We start from the raw sequence: 12,328 nt of genomic DNA, 5'->3' as shown, positions 1-12,328 counted from the left end.
GTTCACTCACTCACTCTAAAACATGCACACCTAAACCCAATCATAACACACCTAACAAGCAATACACCATGATTCAAGAATGTCACTGAAACCAGTTCAGCTTTATAAAAAGAAAGTTATGTGAAAACAAAAGCAGCCAGGAGAGAGAAGGTTAAGTAACAACAAATTTTCAAAAATACAATATCAATAACTAACTATGTATGGCAATTAGTATGGCGATGCACATAATTGTATGATCATAATTCAACTTAATCAATTGATCAAATCTTTAGCCTATATTTGGATATTGATTTATGAAGAAGGAAAAAAAAAAAAAAAACTTCATTTATTTTTTTCTTACATAAATTCAAAATTGATACACAATCTAAAGAGGCAACCTAATATGCCCATTTCATATTTGATGCTTATGGTGACTTACTCAAAGGGTAAACACATTGACATTTTTAAAAAAAAATTATTGTTATTTCACTTAAATAAATTTAAAAAAAAAACTATATTAGAATTATGTGTCGATAAGTGATTGACAGCCGCATGTAGTGATCGAAATAATAGAGGTAAGAAAATGGAATAAGGAAAAAAAAAAGTTTATACTAAAATTTGTTAATTTTTGCCCAATTCTCCATTGACACATTATTTTTTCCAAATAAAATAAAAGCCTCGAGCACCGCCCCTCTATTCCAACGGTCACTAAAAATTCCCACAAACGCGTCCTTCTAGAAAGCAGCAGCAGCAGCGTCCGGAGCATTGGGTCAGCGCCTTTGTGGGCTCCAATCTACTACTTGTTTTGTCTTTCTGCGTTTGTCTCTCAGCTCTTCTTCTTCAATCTTCATCATCAATCAATCAAAACAAACCCATCTCTATTTTGTTCTGATTTCCCACACTCTTTCTCTTTTCCCCCACATTACCCCTGACTTGTGTGCTTCACAGTTGTTTTAACTTGTGTTTTCTCTTTCCCCATTATCAATTACTTGTTTGGTTCAAGAATGCTTGTTGCATTAGACAATCCTAAACCAATTACTAACAAAACATCAATGGGCAGTCAATGGTGCCACGAGAAATTGTATATTAACAGTGACCCCTCAGATCCATGGTAATTCAAGATTTATATCTTTATGAAGAATTTCTTGGATGGTTTGACAGAAAATAAAGCTGAGTTTGGCTAGGACTTTAAGCCATATGGGCAAGTTCAAGCACCATTAAGTTATGCAGTGTTTAAAAAATATCAATAATAAGTGTATGTGACAATGTTTATTTATTACCATAAAATATTACACATACCTAACTACCCCTCTTTCTCTTTAACACAAGTAAGAAGGATTTATTTTATTTTTTTAATAACAGTGAATGAATGTTCACGCTCTTACTTGCAAGTCTTGGCTAAATTAACTCTACTATAAAAAAAAATTAAAGAGTTTTTTATTATTCTTAATGTGATGCCAGTACAAAAAATGGATTGTGTAGTAGCATTACTACTATTTATTGGGTTCAAAAGAAATCATTATTGTATTAAATGTATCATAAATAAATCAAAACCATATTGGTTGGAGATCACCATGACATAATGAGTTGGTTGGAGCCTTGAGGCTTGGAGCACAGGAGTATCATGACATAATGAATGGGGAGATCAACAAATACATGTATAATCCAACAGCTATGAACTCGCTAGCAGCTAAATTAACATGTTACTTCATCAGTGTTTTTTTTTTTTTAATTTTATTTATTTTATTTTCTTGCCCAAAGAGCTTCACTCACTTTCTTTTTGCTCAGGAGTGTGAAAAAGTCTCAAGTCTCAACCCATACAACAAACCAAGAAACAAAGGTTAGTTTTCCCTTCACTCACTCACTCACTCACTGGTCTTCCATTGTCACCACTGTCGGTATCCTCAATACACTTCACTCTTATCCATACACTACAAATATTACTGTTTTGGACATTATTGCTCATGAAAGGGGTTTATTTGGAGATCTTCATTTTATTTATGAAGTGATTTTATTTTATTTTTTACTTGGAGATCAATGCAAGGATTTGTCAGATATGCTGGAAAGGTCTAATTTTTAGTCATATTCAATTATAGAAAATCAAAGGTGTTTACTTGAAAGAATTCTCTGCTGGAGAAGGTGTGAATGGAGTCAACTTCTTGCTTGTACTTGATAAAATCTTTGGTTCGTTTAGTGGATAAAATTCTATTTTAGTTGGTGGGTAGGTGCAGAAATTTCATACTTCCAATGGCGGCTCTCCATTTTGACTACTTGCTTCTTCTTCTTCTCCTTTTTTTATTTTTAAAATCACTGTGATGAACATTTTCTTCACCAGTTATGATTTGGTTGAAATTTTCTTGGGTGTTCCATTGCTTGATGCAAAGTACCTTCAAGATGTAAATTTCTTATTTGGGGAAATCTACATTGTACTTATTGATGTGGGTGCTCTGTTTGCTCTACTGAGAATTGGGTATTATGTGATTTTCTTTTTTTCATTTTTTTTTTTTTTTTACACAAATGTTTAGCTCATGAAATTGTAGAATGGGTGAGCCTGCTGAAGCAGTTGAGGTTAAGGTAGTGGAAACCAAGCAAAGGAATTCTGAGGTTGGTCCATGGGAAGGATTACCTGGGGCTTTGGAGCAGAGAAGTTTCGAACGCTCGGTACAGAAGAAGAAGTCTTTACGAGCCCGTTATTTGTATGGCATTGTCTTTCTGTTTGCAAACCTTGTTGCTTGGTGTGTTCGTGACTATGGACAAAAGGTTACCCCTCAGCTCCATTGTAAGTTAAAGGTTTCTTTCATCTAATTGTATGATACTATGTTTTGCTTTATTTAGGCTAATAATTTCCTCAAAATAGTATGAAAACACATGCAATTTTTTTCAGTTTTTGTATGCTTGTCCGTCTATTCATTCTATATATTGACAAAAACACGGACTTGGTAGGGTATTTTATTTATTTTTTAACTAGGGTAATCTCATGATGCTGCTCTAATCTTTGCATTCTCTTTATCTGAATTTGTTTTGCAGATCTCAAATCTTGTGGAATTGGGGGACTCGAGTGTTTTCATACAATGGGAGTTCTTCGTGTTAGTTTAGGATGTTTTGTATCTTATTTTATTTTTATTTTTTCTAGCAGAATAGCAATTTCTGATTTTTTTCATGAACATTTCTTAAATGCATGTTCCTTTAAACTTGCTTGGAAGTATTAACTCTGGAATTTTGGTATTTATAGTTTAAATCTCTCATGGACTGGCTGATTGTTTTACATGCCAACAACTGTTGTTCAATTTTAGGCATTTTCTTTAGGTTCTAGATCTTGGAGCTTTGCATTCTTGTTTCGCTAAAAAAGAAAATTAATGAAAGAAACACGAGATCTTGGACCTTTACTTACAGCTTTCCTGTATTATGTATTGCATCCTTGACATTGATTTCAGATATTTTTCTTTATAATGTTTCTTACAACATGTAACACAAGCAAGCTGTATGAAACTCGCAACACATGGCATTCAAGATGGTGGCCATTGAAGTTTATTATGTTGATTGTCTCACTAACCATTCCATTCTTTCTCCCTTCGAATTTAATTCAACTATATGGTAAGCCTAATATCAATCAAATTTAATGATTCTTAAATATGATAAAAAATGAATTGTTAATTTTGTTTTCTTGCAGGTGAGCTTGCGCGTGTTGGTGCTGGGTAATCTCTTAGCTCATTTACTCCAATGCTTCCAGCATAAATGGTGTCTATAAATTTTTCGATATACACATAGGTCTTTAATATATTTGATGATTATAAAACAGTTTGAAGTGCACTGAGTGGTACCTGTTCCATAATTTCAGTCCGCTAAAAAAGCATTAGGTTCACACTGCATTGCATAAACTTGAAAAAATTGGATTAAGTTTTGTAGTGTGAAGTTTCTCTCATCCAACATTTTGAGGAAATTTTTTATCACAGTTGGAAATAGATTTCTTGATTTTCAAAAATAGTAACAATATTGTAAATATGACTAAGTGAAACAGCTTCTCTGTCGTTGGTGCAGGGTTTTTCTGATCCTCCAACTGGTAAGTGTCATTGAGTTTATCACATGGTGGAATAATTACTGGATGCCTGATGAGACAGGGAAGCAAAGGTTTGTACTTCATGTTAACCATACTTCCTATTTCATCAATCTTGAGGTCTATGAGTATAAATTATAATCATAATTGCATCAACTTATAGTTCTCAATACTGTTTTTAACTTTTAACTATGAAATTGTTGACATTTCATTTTGTTTGTGATCACAGTTGCTTCCTTGGATTATTTACTTCAACACTATTTTACATTGCTTCTGTATGTGGAATTGGGATGATGTATTCACTCTATGTCCCCAAACCTTCATGCACTCTTAACATATTTTTCATCACATGGACTGCAGTTTTGCTTTTAGTGATGCTTGCCATATCCTTACATTCAAAGGTATGTCTTTCGCATTTTGTCAAGATCGGACAGTATTTTTAGTGGAATTCCTCAAATCACATATTTTTTTTTTGATAGGTCAGATACTGAAAGTGTGTTTAGATACTCTTTTTTCTGTTTTTTAATTAATTTCACACTTTAATTTCTGATTCAATAATGCAAGAGAGAAATTTTAGCACATATTTTACAAATTTACAAGTCACATAAATCAAATTGGTTAACATTACTAGTATTATAAATTCCAGAAGTTATCTGAACCTCTAATGTGTTCTTTATATTCTTAGAGCAGGTGAATAGAGGTCTTTTATCTTCAGGGATTATGGCTTCTTACATTGTTTTTCTCTGTTGGTCTGCTATCAGAAGGTTAGAAATGTCGTTTTTTCTTTCTTTCGGAATCTTGATTACAAAGTATTTCTTTGGTTGTGTGCTTCTAAGTTTCGTACTTTTCAAACACATTCTCTATCAGCAATTGAGAATTTACATCGAGACATGAAAATTTGATTCTAATTGCTTTAACACGTATTTTTTGTTTTTTTTCAGTGAGCCGGCTGCTAAGAAATGCAGTCCACAGAAACATGAGAACGAACATGGCGATTGGACCACTGTGCTTGTAAGAGTTAGCAGGCTTTCTATTATCGTTATTTTAGATTGAACTCTTCCCTTAGTCAATAATAATCATGCGGGGACTTTTCATGAAATCATCTCAATTTCCTTAACTTTTTTTTTAATATAATATTTCCTCCATGTTGCTTCCAGGGCTTCCTCATTGCTATATTTGCAATTGTCATTGCCACTTTTTCAACAGGGATTGATTCACAAACATTTCAGGTGAATCCCTTCAACCACAATAACTAAAGAAACTGAAAACACAAAGGAACAGAGCTTTCCAGCTGATGATGCAAATTAGGTTTTTTTTTTTCCCTGCTTTGAAAACCGCAAATTTTGGGCAAGTTGACTTTGTTTTACTCAGACTACTAAATTTTAAGGAATTTTGAGCTCGTCCGAAAATTACAGTTCTGCCCGGCATAAGTCAATGAAGAGGTCAAATTAAGGTCACAAGTGTGAAATTTTTGGACTTCTTTGGTTCTTGAGAAATGACGAAATTTTTCGATTTTGTTGCCCAGTTCCGCAAAGATGAAGTCCAACACGAGGATGATATCCCATACAAGTTTGGGTTCTTCCACCTGATCTTCTCCTTGGGAGCCATGTATTTTGCCATGTTATTCATTAGTTGGAACCTAGACAGCTCAACTAGGAAGTAAGATTGATTTCAGAGATTCACTTCATTCCTTCCAAATCATTTTTCTCAAAAAGTATCATATTATGAGTATCTTGCATTATTTATCTCTGCTTTCTACAACAGATGGAGCATCGATGTTGGCTGGGCTAGTACGTGGGTTAAAATTGTAAATGAGTGGTTTGCAGCCACCATATATAGTAAGTGTTTATTAATGTTCATCTTTAAATTAATTGTATAAATATTTTTTTTGTTTGTCCACCGGTAAAGCCTTCAAGTGCCTCCATCTCAGGTAATTACTAACTACTATTTTTTTTTTTTCTTCTCTAAATGCAGTTTGGAAATTGATATACCCAGTTGTAAGACAAACCAAAGTCATGGATCAAGGAGAGCCTGTGCAGCAGGCAGGCAATTCCGTGTTATAGTGATTTCATTTCTCGATGTAAACTGTAGAGTAGCTCTTATTTTTTTTTTTTATTATTGCTATTATATTTTCTCCATTTGTTACTGGAAGATCCTCCAGAGTCCTAAGCCTCTGGCAAATGTAAAAGATAAAAAAGGATTTCAATTTTTTTAATAATCTGTGAATTGAATTATAAAATTTTCACTTCTGGGTAATGCTATATGGATTCTAATGTCGTGCTGACCCAACCAATTCCATTGGCAAACGTCCAAATCTTGCTAGGAAAATATGAAAAACCCATTCCCATCTCTTATTCTGTTGAAACAATTTAAGGGTTTTTTTATATATATATTTTTTGTGGTTTTGTTACACCCGAAACACTTAACCATCTCCAACTAGTAAATATTACACAAAATGAATATATCTGGATGGTTGTGATGATACCCATCAGATATCTGGAATTCCAGGTGATCTCTCTCTAGAGTGGAGCCCATCATCCAAGCCAACCCGTCCATGACACGTGTCCTTAAAAAGAATGAACAGCTGATATAGCATTACCTAAAACACAATGACAGAAATAACACAAGCAACTCCAACTTCACCACTCTCACAACAACTCCATCCAAAGCTCTTAACAATTCCAATTCCCAATCTATATAAAGAGCAAGCCCAAACCCCATTTGCATACTAATCCAAGAAACCTTCATGTTTCAGTGCAAACAAAAACTCACCAATCTCTCTCTCGTACACAAGCATTTCAAAATGTCCAAACAATCAACACCAACCCTTTTCATTGCAATCCTAATTGCAGCTATTCATGTGGTGAACGTTGCTGCTGCAATTGAACCTGCAACAGCGGGTGGAGAACCGGTTTTCGAGCTTTATCTGCACGACATTCTAGGCGGAAGCAGCCCTACAGCGAGGCCAGTCACCGGCTTACTTGGCAACATCTACAGCGGCCAAGTGCCCTTTGCTAGGCCAGTTGGGTTTCTTCCTCCAAAAGGCGGCGTAGTCATCCCCAATGCCAATGGTGCCATCCCAACCCTCAACGCCAATGGCATTCCTTTGGGAACTGGCTTAGCCGGTACGAGTTTTGCCGGAAACCCTAACAATAATGGCAACACTTTGTCCACCCAACTGGGGCCCGATGGACTTGGACTAGGGTTTGGAACAATAACTGTCATCGACGATATCTTAACGTTGGCTCCCGAGTTGGGATCGCAGTCATTGGGGAAAGCCCAAGGGGTTTATGTTGCAAGCTCTGCTGACGGAACTACCCAAATGATGGCATTTACTGCTATGATGGAAGGTGGGGAATATGGTGATAGCCTAAATTTCTTTGGTGTGTATAAGATTGGAAGCACTATGTCGCGCCTATCGATAACTGGTGGGACCGGTAAGTTTAAGAATGCTTGCGGGTTTGCTGAGATGCGCTCGCTCATACCGGCTGGTCAGCATGTTACGGATGGTGCAGAGACATTGTTGAGGATCACTGTCCATCTGAGTTACTGAGATTGCTTTGGTGACTGAGGAAGTGAGGAGTGAAAAACAAATGTGTGCTTGTCTGTGTGAAAAATGAATGTGCTCTTGTGATGTGGTTTCTCTATGTCAATGTGGCAATGAATGAATGAATATTTTTTATGTTTCATCTAAATTTCAACTTTTGTTGGTAAAGGACTTGCAGTATACTAGCAGCCAATCTTAGCAATCAAAATATAGATAAGCCTAAATGTGAAATGCATCAGAGGTAAGATCTCGAGAAATGCCTCACAAATTCAATTGGTGCAAAACAAAATCGGACAATAAAATGTTTTAAAACACTACTGCTAATATTATTTTACCATAAAACAAACATGTGAATATCCATAATGAAGAAAAGTGAACACCTGCCCAAAACTAAAAAAGAAGAAGAAAAGGAAAAAAAAAAAAAAGAAAAGAAGCAGAGTCATGATAACACAGATCATCATCCAACAAGAAAAACCAGACGAAATTTCCTAAATTACGTTAAGTAGCTACAATGAACATGCAAGAGAAAAACAAGATGCCACATAGACAACAATTGTTTAATTGTAGAAAGTAGCGAGGTCATTATAATTTTCAAAAGAATAAGTTAGCAATCAGATATTGCCTATCATAAAAGACTTATGGGGCTTAACAAGCCAACTTGTCAATTCAGTCATCTTCTAATGAACATACAAGCATTTTACATAACTCAAACAAGTCAACTGGTTTATTTACATACCATTTACATAGCTTGTAATGTGTCATGACATGCTGATGATGTTAACTCGACGAACAACAGTAGCTTGATCTAGCCCATGAAGTGAATCAATCAAATGCATCCGTAGTGAAGCTGGACCCTTAGCCAATTCCATCCCAATCTCACCAGCAATGCCAAATATGGACAGTGCAGAGGCTGTTGCTTCAAAAGCATGTAATGGGTCAATTGCAACAAAGGCAGCAATGAGGGCAGTGACAGAGCATCCTGTGGCTGTGATCTTCTGCATCATGGCCACACCATTTCGTGCACCAACAACTCGTTGCCCATCTGTAATAAAGTCAACAGCTCCAGAAACTGCGACTATAGAGCCACTAGTTTGAGCCAAGGACCTTGCTGGTTCCACAGCATCGGTTGATTCGTCAGAGCTATCTACACCCTTGAAACCAAACAATTCTAGTTCATGGAGTTGAAATGGGTGTAAAAAGAAAAGGGAATTGGCAGATTAAAAACACAAGCATATTCAAGCACGATTGAGAGTATGCTGAGCATGCTCAAATGTGAATCTTTCACATATGAGTTCCAAATCGTTTAACTAACAAAAGATTAATAGAAGCCCATGCCAAGATAACACATGTACAAATTTTAAAATTTAATTTATATCACATTTCAGGCTCTCAGATTTTTGCATTATACACACTTTCTTTTCCTATCTTTGCGCAACTCCACCTCATCATCGGCCCCCATCCACCCCTGGCCCTCTCAAAAAAAAAAAAAAAAAAAATCATATTAAAAACAAAAACAAATAGAGTCTAACTATGAAGTCCTTGTTTTCCAGTCCTCAATAAACTTGTAAATTGTTCAAGTAGTTATCTAAATTAATCTTATAGCTACTAAATATTTTCATTCCATAATCCCATTTGTAAACTGCATTACTTGAGTTGTTTAACAACATTTTGATAAACAACTTAATTCAAGTCTCAGTATCCATTGTTTAAGTTCATTAGCATCTTGATAAACAATTTTTAATTCTAGCAGTTTGTCTCAGCAAGTTTTTCATTAGCATTTCAACTGTGTTACAGAGTACATTATTCTAGTGTTGCTAACATATTGATGGAATTCTCAGTTTCAATCCATAGTCACAAAAACCTCAAATTAATGTACAACAATTACCCAAACCTATCACTCCTATCCACCCAAATATGGTTTTAACAGCAACAAATCTCAGATTCATAATAGCACCAATTGCCACAGATGCAATAAAGATATTACCTTCGAATACAGAGCACAATGAAACATTTCAACGTTGAATCAACCAAAGTAACAATTAAACAAAAAAAAAAAAAAACCCCTAAATTGCCCAAATCCATCATCCCTGTCCTTTCAACATCACATATATTAATCATCAAATTCACAATAGCACCAATCACCATATATGAAATTCATGTGTGTATATATATATATATATATATTACCTTAGTGTGTCCCACTGAAGCCTTGGAAAGAGCAATAATCTCAGACCCATTTCCTCTAATAACAGTAGGTCTCAACCCAACAAGCTCAAGACAAGCCTTCAACCGGAACCCGGAAGCCCCGGCGGCGACCGGGTCGAGAACCCACGGTTTACCCGACTGCGCAGCCACCTGCGCCGCCGATTTCATCGCCGGGACCCAGTCGGCGGTGAGAGTACCGACGTTGACGCAGAGAGCGTCGGCGCGTGGGGTGAATTCAGGGATCTCCTGGAGCGAGTGTATCATAGCCGGAGATGCGCCGGCGGAGAGAAGAGTGTTGGCCATGAGATCCATGGAGACGAAGTTGGTGATGCATTGGATGAGCGGTGATCGTTGCCTCAGAGTTGATAGGTGGGTCCAGACTATTGGTGCCCACTCGGTGGAGTGTTGATGTTCTTGCGCTTCGTCTGTGTTGTCTACCATTGCCACACACACACACACAAGATCAAGATATCTCTCCAGAACGCGTTGTGCAAGCCCTTTGTCCCGTTGGGTAACTCTATTTTTTTTAATTCTTTTATGAGATAAAAAGAAAAGGAAGCTTTTTTGACAAATCTATTTTTTAAGAATTTTATTCCATTTAATTTATATTCTTTTTGACTATTTTATTAGATTTAATTTGAGATAAGAAGATTAAAATATTCTTTTCATCTACTTATTTTCTATTTAGTTCATATTATTTTCTTATGTTTCAATAAGTCCTATGGGTGACATAATTACTAAAATATCCTTAATGTGAATGTTCACACCGTCAATATAAATGTTTATATCGTCAATGTGTAGGGGTCCGGCTCATGTCGATCCTCGTGGGTGCCCGGAAAAATTCAAATCGGGCCGGGCCGGCCCACAAGCCAAAAAAATAGGCCCGACCCGGCCCGTTGATAATATGAATATTCACATTGACAAGTTAACATTCACATTGATAGGAGTGTAAAATTGGCCTGCGGCCCGTAGGCAGCCCGAAATCAGCCCGTCGCCCGGTGCGGGCCCGGGCCGGCCAATTCACAATATGAATATTCACATTGACATATTAATATTAACATTAACATTAACATTGACAAGAGTGTAAAATTGGCCCATGACCCGTGGGCAGCCCGAAGCCTGGGCCTGGGCCCGGGTAGGGGCGGGCCCGGCCCGGCCCGATCCGTTGACAATGTGAATATTCACATTGACATGTTAACATTCACATGTAGACGTCCCCCGAACGCCTCGGGAGGGTGAGCTCCCGTTCTGTTCATTTGTAGGGTTACTACAGCTCGGACTCGATTTGTGTCACGGTTCTTAATCTGAACCAAAGAGTCCAAATCCGGCAAATCGTTTTGAGAAACAGATTTTTGAAAAGAAGTGCCAAACATGGACTGCTTTGCCAGATACAGAGTCGCCACCTAAATATTTTTTAATGGGGAAATTTAGGAAACCCTGACTCGGTGCCGAAGGCCACATGTCCGTCATCACCGGAGTTGTCTCGGCTCGGGAGCTTGGGTACGATCGGGGAAGGTCAGCTATGAGCACCCCCTTTCGCCCGGTTCAAAGACCGGCCTCTACTAACCATGATATCCGATTTTGAAAACGTTATGTGTTCTTAATCCAATTGTTAGCCTAGAATTACTATGTTATGCGCACAGCAAACAAGTATAGACTAGATTGCCTAATTTGGAAATAAGCATTGCATATCCGTCCGGTTTTGAAAAGCGCTTTGGAATTTGCTACTCGCAAGTAGGCTAAAATACGGATTTCAACGAGTTTTTCCAACTCAAACAATCCAACCTCCACCCACGGGCATTCAAACAGTAATATCACGTAAGCATTTAGCCACATGGTAAGCATATTGTCATGGCAATATTCACACGCATGCGAGATGCTAAAGCGAAAATACTTACATTGTACTCCGTGCCAAAACAATAAACTAGTTAGCAAACATGCATGTCCTAGTTCATGTCAATTGTCTAATGCAACACATGCAGGATGCAGTTAGAATAGGCTCGGCTAACCTAAACATGGCATGTGAAATGCGATCAATTGATGCACGTATTCAATTTTGAATTGAAGTACAAATGCAGTTAGCATGATGTACCGAGCCCGGTGCATGCAGGACAAATGAATGAATGCACGCATGCATAGCATAAGGTATGCTAATTTGAACATGTCCTATTACTAACCATCAAAGCGGGTAAGTAAAAAAGAAGAAAGAAGTGGGGATTGGAAGACATACACACCACCCACACACGCTTATTACAGATTTGCCCTCACTCGGAGGGACCGAATAAATATTACAAATTAATTAACTACGCAAGCTAATTAAATATTACAAATTGCCTAATCAACTAAGCAAATTAATTAATCTAGGAAAAGTAGTAAACCGCCTCGGGAGGAGAGCTCGATGCAATGCATGCTCGGTCCTGCTCGGAAACGCACCGCCATGCATAGGCTGCCTCTATTTTCCTTCCTTTACTCCTCTAGAGGCTGCCAAAATCTCAGAACTGGTTCCTTGGACACTGAGGAGTGCCACCGGCTGAATGGAACTG

The 12,328-nt window shown here is 37.2% G+C and overlaps 3 protein-coding genes across 8 annotated transcripts; 2 read left to right on the top strand and 1 right to left on the bottom strand.

Annotated features, from left to right (window-relative positions):
• Positions 1-830: 830 nt before the first annotated feature.
• On the top strand, positions 831-6,294 carry LOC114311162 (Serinc-domain containing serine and sphingolipid biosynthesis protein). 6 transcript variants are annotated; one of them, XM_082875324.1, is made up of 14 exons: positions 831-1,090; positions 1,768-1,819; positions 2,520-2,758; positions 3,007-3,083; positions 3,414-3,573; positions 3,650-3,674; positions 4,018-4,107; positions 4,263-4,434; positions 4,724-4,797; positions 4,975-5,044; positions 5,191-5,262; positions 5,559-5,692; positions 5,798-5,871; positions 6,008-6,294. In XM_082875324.1, exons 3-14 carry the CDS (start codon positions 2,521-2,523, stop codon positions 6,094-6,096), a joined length of 1,275 nt encoding a protein of 424 aa, XP_082731450.1. In that variant the 5' UTR covers positions 831-1,090; positions 1,768-1,819; position 2,520; the 3' UTR covers positions 6,097-6,294. The 6 variants fall into 6 exon arrangements, with proteins under 6 accessions (XP_082731450.1, XP_082731448.1, XP_082731447.1 ...); XM_082875322.1 differs by having other exon boundaries at positions 2,505-2,758; XM_082875321.1 differs by having other exon boundaries at positions 833-1,090; positions 2,497-2,758.
• Positions 6,295-6,764: 470 nt separating this feature from the next.
• LOC114311164 (dirigent protein 18) lies at positions 6,765-7,728 on the top strand. Its single transcript, XM_028257238.2, has one exon. The coding sequence runs from the start codon at positions 6,780-6,782 to the stop codon at positions 7,584-7,586; it is 807 nt and encodes a 268-aa protein (XP_028113039.2). The 5' UTR covers positions 6,765-6,779; the 3' UTR covers positions 7,587-7,728.
• Positions 7,729-8,136: 408 nt separating this feature from the next.
• LOC114311163 (hydroxyethylthiazole kinase family protein) lies at positions 8,137-10,338 on the bottom strand. Its single transcript, XM_028257237.2, has 2 exons — positions 9,768-10,338; positions 8,137-8,731 (listed from the first exon to the last, which is right to left on the bottom strand). Exons 1-2 carry the CDS (start codon positions 10,224-10,226, stop codon positions 8,339-8,341), a joined length of 852 nt encoding a protein of 283 aa, XP_028113038.2. The 5' UTR covers positions 10,227-10,338; the 3' UTR covers positions 8,137-8,338.
• Between the last annotated feature and the right edge of the window lie 1,990 nt (positions 10,339-12,328).

This window comes from Camellia sinensis, chromosome 6, assembly GCF_055761805.1.
Source record: "Camellia sinensis isolate YWXY chromosome 6, ASM5576180v1, whole genome shotgun sequence".
NCBI lineage: Eukaryota > Viridiplantae > Streptophyta > Magnoliopsida > Ericales > Theaceae > Camellia > Camellia sinensis.
This window is presented reverse-complemented; position numbering and strand designations above follow the sequence as displayed.